Genomic DNA, 20,041 nt, shown 5'->3' on the forward strand with positions numbered 1-20,041 from the left:
AGAAAGTATCATCCTCCATGAAGGGAAAAAATGCTAACAACTTGTTTTTTTGAACTGCATAAAAGGATTTTTCGGTATTATATTTCTTCCACATCAAGCACAGTACAAGTTACGTGCAGCATGTTAATTAGTACCTGTGCTCCTGATACAGGGCCAAAAGGGTTTGGTGGTCTCATGACAGGTTGGCTGTATATTAAGCTTGGTTGTGTCATTACAGGTACACTTCCCATTTGAGGAGGCTAAAAAAAACAAAAAACAGAAATTCTCAAGTTAAAGGATGCTGACTCACATTTTCCTTATTATGAGTAAGTAAACAAGAAGGATGATAATGATGTACTAGTATTAGTACATCTGAATTAACTCAAAGGGGAAATGTCTATAAATGCAAATAAGACTGACAGCTAAAAATTTTAAGAGAATTGTTTTGGTATGGAAAATCTTTCTTGTGCTTATTTTTTAACGTTTACCAAAAAACTCAGCTTTTTCTGTATGAATTGCAAAATTCAAACTACAATAAACATACAAAATAATTTAGACCAAAAAAAATTTCCAAACTTGCCATCTTTAGACATAGGGAAACTTAAAACTATAAAATGGTTAAGACATTTCAAAGTAAATTGCCTTTGTTCATCAAATCCAGTTCTTATACCATAATGCAAGTAAGCACAAGGGAAAATAGTTGATTCTTTGAAGACGTTTACCTTCAACAGTTCTTTCATTTTATCTTAACACATTTTTAAAGAAAACCAAGAAGAGGCTTAAATTCACACACAGAGGTTAGTTCATTCTTAAGTAATTGAAAATAAATCTCAAACAACCATCTCTTTAGAAATTACCACTCCACAATATAAAATTAACATAAGTGACAGAACAGAGTACACACACCATTACATTATTTTGGTTAAAATGCAATATTCTAAAATCTTTTCTTTCTGCAAGTTCTACTTAACTTTTTAAGATGACTCCTATTTTCAGTGATTCACTTTATGAGTTTTCTGTGTAGATACCCTTTTTATGTAATGACTACTTAATCCAAAAGCTTTTATGAAACTTTTTCATATGCAGGGAAAGAGCTACTTTCACTAAGACATAAATAAAGAAGTAGCAGAAGTAGCCACAACAGCAATACCAATGGATGAACACTGCCTCCCACCAGCAACAGTTTCCCAGAATGTGTAGTGGGCTGAAGCTACTACACCTTCATTTTTATTTGAGTCTGCATATTAAGAGAGCTGGGAGAGTAAGAGCAGTTTATAATGTGGGTTGTGGGCAGCTTAAAAGTTTAAACACTGTTTCTGTACTATACCAATCATGTCATAGGAAAATTTCTCTGGCCTTTACTAAACTAAATTTACCCCCTACACAATGCAAGAAATATCAACTCCCCACATCCACTATAGTAGTATTAAGGTTTTAAGACCTCACTGGTATTAATATAAGGTCAAAGCAACAGAGACTTGGAGTTAACATTAATGTTTAAATGAGTTCACAATGAAGCATAGATGCCTAACAAAACTTATGAGAGGAAAAATAAGCCAAGTAATACAGTTAACATTAATAAATGATATTTGTTGTATAATAACTGTTTTAGAAATACTTACGAAACCTACGCTGTGGTGCAAGGTTCTGTGCTAGTTACTAAGGGTATATGTGGCACTAACTCTTTTTTCAGTTAAGTTTGGAAATAAATACATGTTAAATGCAGGTCAATCGATTTTCAAAAAGCTGTGTTGGGAAAAATACTTACGATTCCATATCCTATCATGCCTGTTGGTGTAGTAGCAGGATAGGCCATTACAGGGGGGGCCTGACATGGTAAGAGAAAAAACAAACAAGCAAGTGTAACCCACATATGTCAATGGAGTCCAGGTAATTAATAGCTAAAAAGAATTGCTAAGACAGCTGTGATTAAAGGTGATATTTGTGTTCATTAATAACTGTGTCAAGCTCAATGACAAAAGGTGTCTTGAAATTAGCAGAAAAGCACAATTATTAGAAAGAAAAAATACCATTTAAACTTATATGCAACAGTGATCTAAGATTTCAATGTGCTTTTACAGCATTAAAAATATTCAGATTTTTAGAAACACTCAAATCCTGCAATGTAACGTCTGTCTCTCCCATAAAGATGTCTGCCCAGAAAAAGCAGCAGAGTGAATGTTCCTAGGTGCTTCACTTCTGCAGCAAAGACAAAACTTAAAGATTTCAAATCAGTGAACAATCTGATCTTCCAAAAGACTAGTTTCTAAGGACCTCATTCACTTCTTTCAAATAAGCCCAAAGATTTCAAACCACTATGGAGTATGACTCAAGTTTGTATGTAGAATATATATATTAATATTCTAATTTATTCTGCAAATTATTTAAAATATGTTCTGCAAAGCACCAATTCAGAGGAGTAATACATTTTCAAGTCTGTTTATGCTTAAATGTCTAAAAGAATGATCTATCACTAAGATTTGTTTAAGGTCCTTCCTCTTCCTACTTCAATTCATGCTTTGAAATATACGACCTCAGCAAGAATCATTTTAGATACATTTGCTGTCTTAACAACATTCCCCTATGTGTTATCTTTTAATAAAAACTTCAGATGAATACAGGTGAAAGACCAATAACACTGCTAAAACATAAAACATAAATTATATGGCAATTTGAACATACACATGGAGAAGTTAAATAAAGCATAACTAAAGTGAATAGTTAAAAGTTAGTATTTGTGTGAGCATGTAGAACTTATTGGTCTCTCCCTACTTAAAAACCAAGAGCTGCAAGAGCAGTAGACAAACTGCCAAGTACAGCAGAAGCCTGTAAGATTTCATGCAATTGTTATTTTCAACATTACCACAATCACCATTTCCCTTCATTCAGAAGTCATCAAGTGCATAGTGGAAGCACAGATACAAACACAGACGCCCAGCCATCTGGCAGCAAATGGCAGAATATTAAGCAAGAAAAAAAATTTATATTTCCCATGCTACCATCATCAGAATCAATTCTACAACAAACCCATGAAATCAGTAGATGCTAGGAAGAATTTTTGGCACAGTGAAAATTTGAATGTGAAAACAAGTAATAGCTGGAAGGTTATGAGATTCTGCTACAGCAGTGGTTAATAGCATGCCAATTTATTGCAAAAAAGGCTAGTTTTTGGTCACTTACGTATTGTGGAAAATGCATGCCATTCTGTTTTTCCCAGGGAGAACAATTACATAATGCAATAACACTGGATTAGAACAAGTACTTACACAACAGAAAATACATAGAGAGCATTTTAGTTCACATGTACATTCATTAACTACCTAGAATTCCTGGTATTTCCAGCATCTAATGGAAGAACATCTATACCAAAACACTATCAAGGTTGACAAGGGAAATTTAGTCTTTGGCATCATCACCTTACTTACGTAAGAATTACAAGTGTCATTAAAATATAAAACCTATCAGTAGTATGAACAGTGTAAAGTTCAGTGCATACCATAAACCGGGATGCACTGTACAATGAATATCACAGAAAAAAAAGCAAGCAGTTAAAAGAGTTGATAGTGTAACATCATTATATATTTTAATAAAATATCAATAAATTTGTTTTAACTTTTTAAAAGTTTAAAAACCTTGACAGTGTTTAAAGATTAATAAAAAGGTTAGAAATGTAATGTCATAAGCAGCATTTTATCTAGGTAGTGAATCACATCACCAGCCCTAAATGTTAGTCATTAAAAAGAACCTCTATGGAATACATACATACAAATATTTTAACCAAGTCCTCAAGAGATGACACACCTTACCATATACAACACAGCACCATAGATATGGTTTCTTATCAACATTCTAGATGGTTAGATGCCTATTACATTCTAACAGTCAATCTAAGGTCAAGTGCTATTTGCAAATTTCTATTGTTTCATATAGATTAATACTAATTTAATACAAAATAAGAAAAGAGTCATTGTATTTTCCTATCAGCATGCGGATTTATATCATGGTTCATATGTTATATCAATGTATGATTCACACCTAGAGGTATGTTACAGTGGGAAAAACACTGGATTCAGAGTCAGAAGGGATGGATTTCAATTTAAATCTGCTTCTGAGCTGCTTTCCACTTGAGGCGAAAAAAAAAAATCAGTTTACCCCTACAGTTGGGACAACAGCTGCTCCCAAGAGTGCACTAATTATAGAGTCAGGACAGTGTGTGTGTGTGTGTAAAATGTAAACTATTTAAAATGTAAGGTTTTATTATTGGTGATGGTAGTGACCACTACCAGGAAAAAAGTTGTTGTTTAGTCACTAAGTCATGTCCAACTCTTTAGAGCCCATCATGTTTCTCTGTCCATGGGATTTCCCAGGCAGAAATGGGTTGCCATTTCCTTCTCCAGGAGAATCTTCCTGACCCAGGGATCAAACCCGTTATCCCCTGCATTGGCAGGTAGATTCTTACTGCTGAGCCATCAGGGAAGCCCAGAGAAAAAGTACTGATTTTAAAAGGTGGCTAAATTTTAGTATTAATTTCCACTAATGAAGACTGAGATTAATAGAACTCTCTAGATAATGTCATGGAAAACTTTAATTGCACACTATTTTTATCTCAGCCCTATATTTAATTTTTACAATTAACCCAAGGAAAACAGCAAAACAGCAGGATGCTCTGGAAGAGCTTTAGTAACAAAAGTGGCTATAATAAGGGTATGAGGGTCTCTAACAACAGGAAGGACACACTGTGCAGCTTGCATAATCAAAATGCTGCTTGTTAGCCCAAGTTTACAAGAAAGCATGTTTCAAATTTTTCTACAAAAAAGAAACTGGTTTTCTCTGACCCAGGAAGACATATTGGATTGGTAAAACAGTAGCTGACCAAGGGTAGTGGTACAGCCACAAACTACTCAAGGACAACCATACCTTACGGTAATTAAAACCATTAGAACTTCTTTAGTATTAGATTCTAACTCATTGGTCCTCCCTGGAGGCTCAGACAGTGAAGAATCTGCCTGCAATGCAGGAGAGACCCAGGTTTGATCTTTGGGTTGGGAAGATCCCCTGGAGAAGGAAATGGCAACCCTCTCTAGGATTCTTGCCTGGAGAATCTCATGGACATTAATTATCGTACAATTAATTTTCATTATTCATAGATTCTATATTTGCAAATTTGTTACAAACTAAAATTTATTTGTAATCCCCAAATCAATACTTGTGAAGCTTTTGAAGTCTTTCATATACATGTGCAAAGCAGTGAAGAATTTGTCACTGGATACATCCAGTTCTGACAAGAAATAACCAGAGGATGGAGAACTAGGGAACAATGCGGAATACCTGAAGACGCTCTGGCTCTGGGGCCAGGTAGGCAGGTCTGGAGTTTCAACTTAGGTACCAATTAGCAGGGTGGTCAACTTAACACCTCTGAATCTCCTTTTCTCTTTTGTAAAATAAAAGAATATATCATCTACTAGAATAAATTTATTTAGGATTTAAGATTATAATCTATGTGAGATGTGTGTGTGTGTATACATACACAGCTGAAACTATACCTGCTTGGTTTTTGTTAATACTGTCATCTAATTTTTATAGCTGATTCTCCTTATTTGCTGCACTTAAGGTTCAAAAGACCCCGATGCTGGGAAAGACTGAAGGGAGGAGAAGGGGACGACAGAGGATAAGATGGTTGGATGGCATCACCGACTCAACGGACATGAGTTTGAGTAAACTCCAGGAGTTGGCAATGGACAGGGAGGCCTGGCGTACTGCAGTCTGTGGGGTCGCAAAGAGTTGGACATGACTGAGTGACTGAACTGAACTAAAGGTTCTTAAAGTCACCAGAACACTGAATTACTGAACACTGAGCCATTTTTAGGGGAAACACTGTGTGTGTGAAATCAGCAACCGATTCAGTGTCAGACAAATAAATAACAGATTTGAAACCAGCAATAGAGAATAATGGTTAAGAACACAGCCTCTGAGGTAACACTGCCTGAGTTCTAAAAACCCACCCCATCTCTTTTATTTGGGCTCATTACTTAATAATCCTATGTTTCCATTTCCTTATCTGTAAAATGGGATAATAATAGTTACTACCATATAAGGTTAATTTGAGGATTATATAAAACAAAACCACGTATTATGTTAGAATGATGCCTGGCACAAAATAACCCTTAAGTAAATGTTAGCTACAAAAATGTACCTGGCAAATAGTGTCAACCCAGCTTCCTTTAGAAGCTGAATGAAAGGAATAAAAATTACTTTTATTTCTTAAATTTTGTAACGACCTTTGCACTTACGCTTTATCACTGCTTTAAACACACTTTCACAGTACATATTCACCTAAATTATTCATATTAGTATATCATGAGATTTTACAACTCACCATTGTTGCAGCATTCCACGCAGTTGTTGGTGCAACCTTTGGTTGCCAGTTAGATCCTCCAGTGAGCTTCTTTTCACCTGGCTGACTCCAATTTACATCACTTTAAATAAACACAAGTGAGATATAAATGTCTGTAATTATGAAGTTTCTTTACTATAAATTTAGATTGAACAGAGCATTTAAGATGCAGATGACATTTATACACATACTTTCTTGAGATAAAAGCCAAACCAACCTCTAGATGGCACATGGGGAAAAAAAAGCAAATTTAACACTCACTTCTTAGTGGTTCCATTTCCAATGCCAAGATCTAGGACACGAGAAAAAGAAAGCATTTAAAAACTAGACTCACTTTTATAAAACAACTTATTGTAAAGAAGATTCAAGAATTCAAAAAATACTTACTGCCCACAAGGTTGGCTAAGGATGAATCCAAGTCATCAGATACTAACTTGTTAGGTGGGAGTTTGGCAACGGGAAGACTCTGGTTCTGAGAGGCCACTGTTGGTTTGAGAAGTCCACCTAGTTCATCAAAGCCTTAAAGTTACAAACAGATGAAATAGGATTTTGTAAGGAACTTTATAGAGCTACAGCTTTCTAAAGGAGGTCTCTGCGTTTTCTCCTTGTTTGTTTAATGGGAAAATCCTTTAAGAAAATGGGCACTAATAAATGCCCTTAAGTGAAAAAGGAGAAATCCACCATTTCAAAGTAAATCGATTGAGGAGGCTGCATGTACTTTGGCAGAATTCATTTGTCTTACGTCATAACAAAATTACATTAAAGTAAAGGGAATGAAGAAAGAAGCATTCAAGTAAACTACTCGTATTCCAAAACTGGGATGAGAAGGATGGAATTAATCCTCCCCCTCAGCCGACAAAGTCTTCTGAAGACTCACTCACACTTGAAAAAATACAAGTAAAAAATACATCTCTGAAAAAACGTTTCTTTTAAGAACTGTATTTTATAGATCTTTTTATACTCTTTAAAGTGAAGAATGTAAGGTATATGTAAAACAGTATATTAGAATCAAGTGAAAATGAACCACTAGCTTATTTCTTTTTTTCTGTCTAAAAACAGCCTAAATTATACCTAAGAAATAGCTAAACTACACTCTAATTGTACAGAATCATGTAGTAAATTAGGACATTGCTTAAAAATAAAATCCCTTAAGGTTCTCTCCTGAAGGGTAAAAGGTAAAACAAATCCAATCAACCAAGCCACCAAACGACTCAATAGCATAACCTAGGAATACTAGAGAATTTGAAAAAGAAAGTCACCAAAAATGGGGGCTTAGAAATTATGAACTGGTTTCTATATCCTTTATCCTTCCTCCCAGTAAGACAAACTCAAGAGGAAAAAGTTAAAATACATCAAAAATCATTGTAAACCTACCAGTGCACAGAAAAAAATGAATTTCTAGTCCATACGTACTCTTTATAAGCTTGCTTCTTACTTTTGTATAACACTTATGATAAGTATTAATAACTGTATATTATGAAATTAAGAGTATCTCAATGTTTAAATGGTCTGAATTTAATTACTACACTTACCACTCTACGATTAAGAACATAATTTAGTGTCAACTTTATAGGAATTCAATTTTTACAAACTTCAAATTAACAAGATACCAAATGGAAACCTAGCTCTATAGGTCTATAAAGCTGTCTTAAGACAAATGAACAAGCATACTACAAAATGATTAAAAAAAAAAAAAGCCCCTGTACCCATAGCTCTGATATTTAATTATTCCAGCTGTTCACTACACAGACTATTTCAATACGTCAAGGTACCACAGGTAATACTTTCCTAGTTTTCAAAAAAGCCAATTTTATTTCAGTAAAAGTAAAAATTATAGTGAGTAAAAAACAGAGCATTCTACACATAGTCACTAGTAATTGAGAACTCTAATCTAAGGAAAATCTCTTTTTTCTCTCTCTTAACAGCTCTGGGAGAAACAGATCTTCCCAGAATCAAAACTGCCACTAAGAAAAGAATAAAGGCTAATAGTCGCTTGAAATTTTCTTCCAGTCGTTGAGGGAGGAGGACCCACTTCTTTGGCTATCCTAACTCCATCTATTTACACATGGTAAAAGTACCATTATCTGTCCTTACACAGACTCTAAACTAGAACACTAGAGTAAAGGTAATAAAGTAATTTTTTTCTTACCCCCAGAATCTACAGTAATGTTGGTAGATTTATTTCCAAACACAGATTCAAAGTCAACATTAAGGCCAGCTGAAGGATGTGGCTGTGCAACTGGAGAAGGAGTGAACCCTAAGAGAAACCAAAATGGAAGAAGCTCAGTCTTTAGTAACTCTACATTTATAAATATCTAATAATGAAGAAAATAGAATGGAAAAAGCCCTAAATTCCCACAACAAAAAACAAAGCCAACCCTTCCAGCAAAATGTTTCCTAGACTACCACATCTCCTTGTAGTGATTACATTTTCCAAAACAAAATCACCCCACTAAGAAAATAAAAAAGTAAAGTTGAATTACTAGTTTGTTTCATTACAAAATAACATTTTTGCTTATTTTTTACCTTAAATTTTTATGCTAATGATCTTTAAAAAACCAAACACATCTAAAATTCTAGGATCTTGTACGAAACCAAAATTTAAAAGGATCATCTGGGAATAAAATAAGAATTCTGTGGTGTTTAAAAAAAAAATAACTTAGTATCCCAAAAAGTCTTTCTCCCTCTACCTACTCACCTTCCATATTTCTCGCCTCCCTTCCTTCGATGGTTAATCAAAAGCTATACGGTTTAAGTTCATTTGCAAAGTAACAGGATTCTTAAAAGTTATAACCCACTAATCCTTATGAACCCCTTGTGTCCAGGTGTTTTTTGAATATTAAAAAAAAAAAGGACTATTTTCAACCATCTTCTAAGTTCAACTTAGCTACTTCCATAGGGGGTCGCCACATATGTCATCAAATATACTGATTTAACTACGCTGAAACACAAGAACAGAAAGGGAAAATTTTTTCTCTTCTGTCAACGTTACACTGATGCTAGTGGCATTCAGCCAAGACATCCAGTTTATAGAGAAACCAGGTAATGCTGAGGTAAATATAAGATTTTCAATTGTGTAAAGTTTTATTTTTGTGAAGTGAGGTTCTGAATTTCTACAGGATAACTAGAAGAACTAAAATCATCTAGACCTATTATGGCTGTCACAGGACTTGAGGAGCTTTCAATCACTGAGTATATATTCAAGTAGAGAACAGCCTAGCAAGGATCACAAAGAAGGGGTTCTTTCACTTGTGGAAGGCTGGAATAAATGGCAATAATAAATTCCTTCCTTGTGGAAGGAATTCTCTTCCATCTCTAAATTTTATAAACTCATAATGTTAAAAAGTTTTAAATATCTGGTATTAGAAGATTAATAACTATATTAGAGAGAAATTAAACTTTTGAGCCGTAAACATAGACCCTTTCTTCCTGTCCCATCTTTCTGCTAAAGGCAATTTCAGTCTATAAGAATCTCACATTGAACTCTTAATGCACATGACCAGGATATAAGGAAGTGTAACAACACTGTACTAAAAAGACTGATCTTAAAGAAAAACTAGGACAAGATTTGTTGAGAAGTTCAAGAAGGTCCTCAAAGTCAGAGAAGCCAGAAAGGACTTTTTATTAACAGTGACTCACACAAGCTGGTATACATCAATGATACTACTGTAAAAGTAGCATTTTACATCAGAGTATCAATATTCTGCAGAGGCAAAGATTTTTAAATGTACAAGTTTGATCTTATGCCATAGTCATTTAGCCTGTAAAATACTCTTAACTCAAAGACACTGACCATACAATGAGAACACAACATTATCAAAATATAATTACATATACTGATTTAACAGTTCTCTGAAGTATACAAACTGTTTAAGAAATACACCACAGGCTTGCCAGTTCTTCTCAAAGCTCCTTACAAAAGGAACAGATGTATCTACTCAAGAAAGACAAAAATCTATCATGCTTTATAATTACATCCCCATGCTACACCATTACAGTGTAAGAAGCTTACAGTGTTCTTTAAATCCTGGAAACAATGTCTGAGCTATGGTATCATTTAATAAGAAAACAAAGGGAACAATAATTTGTAACTAGGACAGTATATCAAATTTCTATTTTCCTCTGATATCCTGTCCCAAATTCTTTCTAGAATTTTGCTCGTATCAGAGATAAGCCTATCCTTCATAATAATACAAAAACAACTTCATAACTTTCTGTAAAGAGAGGAGCCATCTCCTGAGGTCCCTAGGGGCACCAATCTGTGAAATTATGATGTTACTGCCTAAAAGTATAAAAGAATTGAAAAGATACGAAGTAATCCAGAGCTAGTACCTCAAATTTCAACAGCTTCGACTAGCAGAGGAAAAAAGTAAAAGGGAAATTCTTAATAAATTATAATAGCTGATTAGACTGTCAACCTTTAATTTTTAAAAGTGACTTAAAGCAAAGTTATAAAATATCACCATTTCAAAAGAGAAGATTTAGGGATTCCCTGCAAAAGATAAATAGGCTCACCAAGTTAAGGTTACCTTGATGAAAACTGAATTGCCTAACTTTCATTTCACAAAACCCAGTGTAAAGTCTGTCACTGGCCACTTCACAGATTAACACTTATTAATACTGCACTGTAGGAACAATCTCAAGAGGAAAATAATAAGCTGACTGAAAGGTACAAGATGAACAAGTGTTGGGGACAGAGAGGTATTCCAAACACCTCTGAGAAAAATTAGATTGTTAGTAGATTTTGGTGGTAGTTCGGTAACAAATAGGCCTCATACTTTTTTGAGAAAATAACTCTACTATTTATTAAACCAAGTTTTTATTTTCTTACCAACTCATTTTAAGGAAAACAACAAAAAGAAATACCTCTTGCATAAACAAACTAATAAATTTTAGAGATTATTGTTACCTACCTCCAAATAAACCAGCTACAGTAGAAGGCTCATGGCACATAAAGGTAGTATTACGATAAGCTTGAGTGCCACAAAAAGTATCTGACAAGGCATATAAGGGAGGAAAAGAAAGGATAGGAAAAAGAGAGAAAAGTGAGAAAGTGAGGAGGAACAGCTAAGAGTGGAATGAAGTAATTAAAAGCAAAAACAGGAACAAAAACAAAAGAGAAAACAGAGGAGTACAAGCCCTTGGTGTTCTTTAATTTACAACTTACTAAAAATAAGCACTTAACTTAAGGCTCCATTATGAGTGCTATATTTAAAACATATATATAAATAATACTCACAACAAATTTTAAAAAACAACCAACACTGCATATCCTCAGATGAAAAAACATGAACCAGCTGGCTCGTTAGCCAATACTAACATCTCTTCTAATGTCGTCTTCTGCAGATGAGGAAGGAGGCATGGCTGGGACCACGACCCACTCACCTGACTTACACATCCCAGTATCCCTAGGGCTTTAATGAGGGCAAGCTACAAACTACACTGAGAACTATATCAAATCAAGGTCCTGCTCTGAAAGATCTGGAAGGTATCTACATATCTAACTCTCTGATTTTTCCTGGTCATGCTTAACTCTACAGAGCAGGAGCTGGCAAACTACAGCCTATGGCCTATTTATATGGCATGAGAGCTAAAAATGGTTTTTACATGTTGAAACGGTTTAAAAAAAGAGAGAAAAGATGATGACTCACAGATTTTATGCATCATATAAAAGCCTACGGTATTTATTACCTGGCTCTTTACAGTAAGTTTCCTGATCACTATTCTAGAGCAGCATGATCCAAAAGAGCTTTCTAGCAACAGAAATGCTTTATAAATCTGCACACTATGCAGATATGTGAATACGGTACATTATGGTAGCCACTGTGCCACTGAAGAGTGGAACTGTGGCTAGTACAAGTGAGAAAGAAAAATTTTAATTGTATTTAACACTTAATTTTAATAAATCAAGCCTTAAAGGATGACATGTGGCTAGTTAGATGATGCAGTGTAAGCAATGACACACCTTGGGTGGTCCTTTCATGCTCTTACTACTGAGTAAGAAACTAATGGAATTTTTATTACACAACTGTACTTCTTAGGAACTTTCAACTTGCACTGAAAGACTTACTAAAAGGCCTCTTCTATGACAGGAATCAACTATAGCTCCTTGTCTTTGTAAATAAAGTTTTATTGCAACACAGCCAAGCTCATGTGTTTGTGTCTTGCCTATGGCTGTTTTCATGCTATGTCAAGGTTCAGTAGCTGTGAAAAAGACTGTGTGGCTCACAAGCCAAAAATATTTACAATCTAACAACCTTTTAAGAAAAAGTTTGCTGACCCCTACTCTAGATGCCTAATTGGTTGATAGCAGTGGTTTTTAATTTCCCCTTCTGTATTTTCATAAAAGTACGTAACAATAAGTTTTAGAAAGAAAGAGTATTTAACAATACTCTGTAACAATACAAAGAAAAAGTATTTAACAGGAAGTTAAGTCCCCTGTGTCTTCAGGGGACACAGATGTGACATCTTGAAGCCCATGCACTGCTCTGACTTAAAAGATGGAAATATACAGCCCAAATCAAAGTCATATCTGCTTCATATTCTCAAACTAAGGGAACAGACTTAAAAAGATACAGTTATATTTACTAAATACATACCATGGATATTCAGTAAACATGAAGAAAAGATACAACCTGTAAAAGACTACTGACAGAACACTCCAAAGATAACTCTTGTTACCCCTTATTACCAAGCAAAAAGGTACACCATCTGACATATTTCTAAGAGTAACAAAATGTATAATTTAGTTTCAACTGCTTTTAATCTAATTTTTAAATGTATTACAATAAAGGAATTACAGCCACCGAATATTACCCTTTAGAACTATTAGACTAATTATGTAATTAGAGCACCTGCCTTGAAACTTTCTCAAATCTCCAACTACTGCTTTCCAGTCACTTTCCCTTCTTCTCTCTCAGATATAGCTAAGTATTCAGAATGTGGCCACCTGCTCTATCTAGAGTACACAGATGACTTTATGCATGCTGCTTCAATCAAAGATTTAAATTTGTGTCACCTTACGCTGTATCTATGAATTGAATAAAAGCACTTTCATCATCTTTTAAGGGGGTTTAGCATCATTTTAGCAGGATTCAAAAACATTTATTTCAGTTTAGTATATATTTAAAAACTTACTCTTCCTAGTATAACTTTGGTATGAAATTCTGCCTTTTTTAATAGATTTTTATATCACAATTAAAGCTATTCAGTCAAGTTGCTTTTCATTTCCTATTTTTCATTTACCTCCAGGCTAACAATGAAGACCCTTAAGGTTAGACAGAGGGTATGTACAGGTTTTAGACAATATAAAATTATACCATTATTTGAAATTAAAAAGGGGGAAAAAGATTAAGAAAGCTACTAAGGGTGATAACCACCCTCTCTCTCAAACAGAAAGAGAAAAATGTAAGCACACATAACAAGTGAGTTCAGGAGATGTCACTCTTCATCCAACTCTAATAACCAACTCTCTGAACTATAAACAGGATGCTACAATATGACAGAGAACAAAACAAAATTCAATTTCAAAGGAAATTTTCTGTCCTAAAAACTTGCATCAAATAAAATCAGGGATACTGGTGTAAAAAAAACCTCACTACACTACTGCTAGTTTATTTTAAAGTTTGTTATTAAAATCCAAAGTAATTATTGCAGTGCTTTAAAAATAATGGATACGTTAAAAAATACTTAGGCAGTATAAACATTAATTGGAAAGAAAGGTTAAATGGTACTTTACCAACAAACATTTCATGAGTAGGTGTCCTAGTAGTAAAAGTGGATACATCTGAAGAAATAGGAAGGTGAACATCACCACTACTTTTTGTGAGGAAAGGATTTAAGCTTGGAATGGCATCATCAACAGCATCTACAGTAGCAGAGAAAGGATCTGTGCAGTCCAAGTGCATTACAGCAAAATGGAGAAAGGAAGTAAATTAATTAGTATTGTAATTAGTCAAAAGAGGCAAAGTGAAAAGTAGTAGCTATTATCATTATTAATCCAAATGCAAATGATCAAATCTAATCACCAAGATGGAAGAAATGCATTTAACATATTTTAAAATGAACCCTCAGAAAAAAAATACTTTTGTGTCCATAACAACAGCAGCATACTAAGGATGGATCTGCTCTACAACATCAGAAAGACAACAGTCAGGTAGTTTAAAAAGAGAATAACAACAAAATGTTTCTATAAATGAGCCACCTAACCTGAACCGTGTTCCCCACCCAAGATGGGAGTGTATTGGCACTGGGGCATAGCTATGCATACTTAAATAATTTATATAAATAATTGATATAAATAATTGATATGAATATGGAATAAGTAGTTATTTCAAAAAGCCAAAAGGGATTAGGAGTTTCTAACATGTCCATATAACTGTTGTACAGCTTCAGATGTAGGAAACAAAATAATAAAGATGAAGCAAATGTCTAATGATGGAAAAAGAAATTTTGGAAAAATTAAGAACAAAGACACAAGACTGGCCGTGTAGTAGACTGGGATTAGCTTTGAAGGCCTGGCTGTAAGTTTTAAAGCCTAAACGATTTGGCAGGAATAACAAATGTACTATTCCCTACTAGAATGTATCAAATACATACTATCATCAAGTCCTACAATTGAAGTTATTTTAGAACCACATATTTACTGTATCTATTCCTCATTCAAGATAGCCAACATTGTAATGACTGAAAGTCATTCATCATTCCTTAAGTATGGGGAGAAGCAAAAATAAAGAGCAGCAAAAATAAACTCTCATAATTTTATCTAGCACAACTAAAAATGAAAGGTACTCCTGTACTCTAACCAGTAGCCCATTTTTGTGTATTTTGGTTTGTGGTCCTAATTTAAGAATACAGTATTCACTATTAATCTACTCTAAGGCTGTAAGGCAGAACAATAAGGAGGCAATGGCCAAAGAAACAGCTTCTGCATTACAATACAGGCACACTTTATCCTTAAAGTCAATAAACTGAAAGCTAGTGTTCTGCAAATCCTCCAATTGTAACTTCAAAAAGAAAAACATCAAAATAAAATTGAGGTCACTGTACTGAATCTTACAAACATACCAAAACTCACTGATACACTATTCTAACTCAAATGATCATAAACATCTTTCCCATCTCTCCAAATCCTCAATAAATGGAAAAATGGGGGAAAGAATCAGAAAAAATAATTCAGAAACAAAAGTAGAAAAGAGTCAGAAATAAGATTCACTTTTTGTACTAAAATACAAATGCGATGATGACCACTCTAACTCCTTCTTGTATAAGAAAGGAGCTGCATTAAGTTTAGAGTTGATCAGTTCGGTTCAAAGTATTACTACTACTCTGAAATATCTGATAGTGGCATGGCGCTTTAAAAGTACATTATACTTTGTTGGACAAGTAACACAAAAACTCTCTCTAGTTATCCCTGCAGAAGCAACCATGAGAGAAGTCATTCAAAAAGAGTATGCACATTTCTACAACAGATTCATTAGGTTTTTGAGAAAAGACATGTTTGGAAAAAGTTACTAGTTATCTGCTACTCTGTTGACTGATACTTTTTACCTAAGCACTTAATATCAATCATTTTCTATTATATGAAACATCCTAAAGAGTATGCAGAAAAATGTAAGTGCATCTGTATATTTAGATCAATCACACAATAAGAAAAACCAGCTTTTAATCTACCTTGACAAAACACTTCTACTATGGTATAGTAGATTAACATCATTTAGATTTAATTATACCACAAAAATTAATTCAAATTCATTAAAGATAAAAAAATAGTAATAATATTCCAGTTATTCCAACTTAAACTTTATCAGCCTGGCAACTCTAAAATTCTGTATGTTTTAATTAAATACTTTTTTCTATTATTTTTTATCATTATTCACTTGAATGTTTAATTTTATGTAGAAAAATAATCCAAAAAGTTAAAATAAAGATTAAAATAGTACCAGTCATTTTTTTAGTCTTGAGATAAATATCTGATATCTACATTTGCACACAGAAAATTGAGTGTTTTCATAATGTATTTTTAATGAGTGTTTTCATAATGTGTGTTTTATGCCAGCTGAGAAAGAAATAAATTAAACTTAAGAATGGGTCATTCTTTTTTGCCTGAAATAAATTTTGAAATCTTGCTTAAAATATACAACAGTATACTAAGCTGAAAATAATGTGTATCTCTAGATTTGCTGCAACTCAGTTTTTAAGGTGGTAAAAATTGAAATCTCAGCTATTAGTATTCAATAGCAATTGCGTGTTCAACTCCAGACCATTTCTTGAAAAATCAAAGGCTCATTAATAATGGAATGAAAGAAACAAGCGAGCTTGTGTTCTCTTCAATGTTCATTTTTAGGTACAATCTTACATACCTCTCATATAAACAGGCAAATCTTACTTCCTCTTAACTCTGTTTATCACTAACCTAGCTGTGATTGGAAATACACATCATTTCTGTGGTGCTTATGATAAGAACTAAATTAAATAACAAATCTGTTGCTGACATTCATTTTCAGCAAATGAGAGCAATAAAAGCATTAAATAATATTTTAGAATTATAAAAAAAATCTAATCTTTGTTTTGTCACATACTATAAAAGCATGATACAAAATGCCACATATTTCAAATGTTCAGGTAAATGGTTAACTTCAAAAAGTACCTTCTGGAATTTACTGTTATGATCAAAGCTTTATATAAAGGACTTATTATCTTAGTAACTTTAATTTTAAAAACAAAGGAAAATATCTTAATCTGAATGTCATGGATATGACAATACAATGAGTAAGTATTAAGAGTTCTTGGCTTAAAATACTCTTTGGCTATCTATGTATAAGTCAAAACTTTGAAGTTATTACCAACTCAGAAGCCAAATACAAGACAAAGTTTCATTTTTCTTAAATTGAAGGGCTTATAGTAAGATCACCATGCTTTCCTCATATATAACTGTAAGCTTTTGGAAAAACTGTAGTCAATTGCTACTGCCTCTGCTCCCAACTATACCTTATACCTGATAATACTTATTTTTTTTTTCAAAACAATTTTTACAGTGCCACATTTAGATAGCAAGCCTAATGTTAAAATATGGGGGAAATTTTGACAAAAATGGTACATAAACCAAAATAACCTAAAACAGAAAAGTAAAACATAATTAAATGTACTCCAACATTCTATTCACAAACTGCTATCAGATAATTCTTCTAACAGATTATAAAACAATTTTTACATACTGAAATTACTTAAAATTATTCTCCCACACTAACAGTCTATCTGCTTTCATATGTGAGCTCAATGATTCCAAACGCTACAACTGTATATGGTATCCAGATAAAACTAACACCCAGTTCAGTTTCACTAAAATATTATATTAGTTCTCACTAAATGTTCTGTAAAATTTTTCATCTCTCCAGTAATACAACTTTGCAGCCTTAATTTTAGAAAACCTATAGTTTGTTTTTTTAAAGGTAAGCAAACTAAAACTGCTTGAATGGTCATGTTAATCCTATTAATAAGCACTTCACAATAAGCAGGAAATAAGCATGCAAATTTTGCCAGATTAAAAATCCTAAAATTGGAATTATCATTAGGCTATTAAGAAATTCCTTTCTCTTAACCCTAATATGCTATCTACAGATCATTTAAATAATTCTAAAAAATTCACTGACTTTGAACTAGCTTACTCCTTTTAGAAATCACTCCCAGATCTTAAGATTTAGCTCAATTAGTTTTTAAAATAAAGTGATAGCTCACAAAATTCATCTAAAACCTTAGTATTTTAGTGTTTTACTATTCCTTTTCCCTGTCCTGTCCGGAACCAGAAATAATCTGCCTCCTAAAAGGAAAACATCTACTGACTCAAAAAACATTTACAAAGTACCTGCTTTATACCAAGAAATGTTCAATCCATTGGGGACATATCACTCAACATAGTACTTTAGAGCTCCTCCCTTCACATAGTTTATGTTCCATTATATAAAATTGGGTCTTAAGAAATAACTATTAAAAAACCCAAAAAAGTTATTAACTCAAATTATTAAAATAAAGGAAAAAAGTCTAATATATCATAAAACCCCACTAGAACAATGAATCCCTGCTCTGAGAGGTAAGCCACTCAAGTTAGACTTTACATGTGAGCCAGCACAAAGTTTAAGGTAGTCTGCCATTCTCTAACAGTTTTCTAGACAATGTCCTTTCTCAGAATTATCTTCCCCTCTCATAAAATTTTTTGAGTGTTTGTAAAATACTATTTATATAAATACAAACAGAAGTACCAAAACCAAACAAAGGAAATGATTTGAAAACATACTAAATGTCTAACTTAAAAACTAACGTGGCTCACTCTTCAAAAATGCCAGGTCATGAACATAGTATGTTCACCTTAAGGTCGAAGAACTACTCAAGGGCAGCAAACTTTCCTGTTGGTACTAGGGGAAAATTCTTTGAATACCAAAATCTGAATTAAATGAACATTTTAAATATAATTAGCAAAAGTTTGTCATGACATTCCTCTACAGAAGATAGTACACTGCCTGATAATACTACCTGAACTTAATTAGAACTTCATTAGATGAGTTTTCCCCTCTGCAAGTAAATTTTTTTTCTATACCAAAAGTAAAATACCCATTATGTATTTCTTGGTAACAGAACAGAAATTCAACATGGAAACAATTATTTCACACTTAAACATATTTGGTCCTTCTTCATCTGCATTAAATCTCATTTCGTAATTTAACTGAACATATATTCCAAAATTGTATTTATTAATAAATGAAAATGTCTTCAAGGGGCAAAACAACTTCAGTGTCATATTAATATTTTTCAAGTTCTCATGTGTCAAGTGAAAGCAAGTAAATCCCCACAAAATGGGGAAGGGAGATGCCTATACAATATACAAAGTAGATTCATTCATGCTTACCTCCCCATGTACTTGCTACCTGAGAAGCAGTTGACATTGAAAGTACAGGTGGGTGAAAAGTTGGCTGCTGCAAATCAAGCAGATCATTTGGTAGCTTTGATGTGCTAGAAAGATATTTTGAAAATATGATTTATTTATTAGACTTTGCTGTATTAGTCACTCCTCTCACCCATTCCAGTAAATAAAAACATTTTTTTAAAGTGAGAAAAAAGTCCCAATAATATAAATCTCAAAAGGGAGAAGAGTTTCAGCAAGATAAGAGTTGCACATCCCTCATATAACAGCATATTTCAAAGGAGACCTAGAAAATGATTCAAGTACCGTATCAAGTTTAGAGAGGATTCAAGTAATAACAGCCATTTTGGAAAGAATCAAGGTCTTGCCCAGGAAAAAACTAGTCTCTTTATTGAAAAGAACCTAGAACCTAAACAACATAATTCTAAATTATGAAATACATGACCAATTAGTTTTTCTAAAGAAATGTGTTTTTTAATATTTAATGGACTCCAATTACATTTTCAATACCAAACACCCACAAAATAAAATACCTGTTAACATTACCTCTATTGCTTCAAATATCAAGCATATCAGTAATACAGGGAAAAAATTAAACATGCATATACGATATAAACTTGTAACAGAGCCACCCCATTACACAATACAACTTATATATATCTTACCATGAGACTTTTACGTGATTAAGAAACAGCTCAAATAAGATTCCAATTTCTAAGAACTGAGGCATTATTTGTACTTCAGCATAGTTT

At 33.3% G+C, this 20,041-nt stretch overlaps 1 protein-coding gene across 20 annotated transcripts in view; it reads right to left on the reverse strand.

Annotated features, from left to right (window-relative positions):
* Positions 1-20,041, reverse strand: part of PICALM (phosphatidylinositol binding clathrin assembly protein) — a 101,447-nt gene that overhangs the window by 15,491 nt on the left and 65,915 nt on the right. For 3 of the 20 annotated variants that reach the window (XM_086384696.1, XM_086384691.1, XM_086384709.1), the window contains 9 exons: positions 19,275-19,378; positions 14,112-14,261; positions 8,523-8,630; positions 6,761-6,877; positions 6,635-6,665; positions 6,356-6,455; positions 3,160-3,183; positions 1,748-1,807; positions 135-239 (listed from right to left, as the gene is read on the reverse strand). In XM_086384696.1, coding sequence (XP_086240822.1) covers positions 135-239; positions 1,748-1,807; positions 3,160-3,183; positions 6,356-6,455; positions 6,635-6,665; positions 6,761-6,877; positions 8,523-8,630; positions 14,112-14,261; positions 19,275-19,378 — 799 coding nt within the window. Of the gene's footprint in view, positions 1-134; positions 240-1,747; positions 1,808-3,159; positions 3,184-6,355; positions 6,456-6,634; positions 6,666-6,760; positions 6,893-8,522; positions 8,631-14,111; positions 14,262-19,274; positions 19,379-20,041 lie in introns of all 20 variants that reach the window. The other 17 variants (XM_086384695.1, XM_086384690.1, XM_086384708.1 and 14 more) reach the window with 7 other exon arrangements.

This window comes from Bos grunniens, chromosome 29 (genome assembly GCF_055505025.1).
Source record: "Bos grunniens cultivar Pamir isolate PY7600 chromosome 29, Bosgru_T2T1.0, whole genome shotgun sequence".
Classification (NCBI taxonomy): domain Eukaryota; kingdom Metazoa; phylum Chordata; class Mammalia; order Artiodactyla; family Bovidae; genus Bos; species Bos grunniens.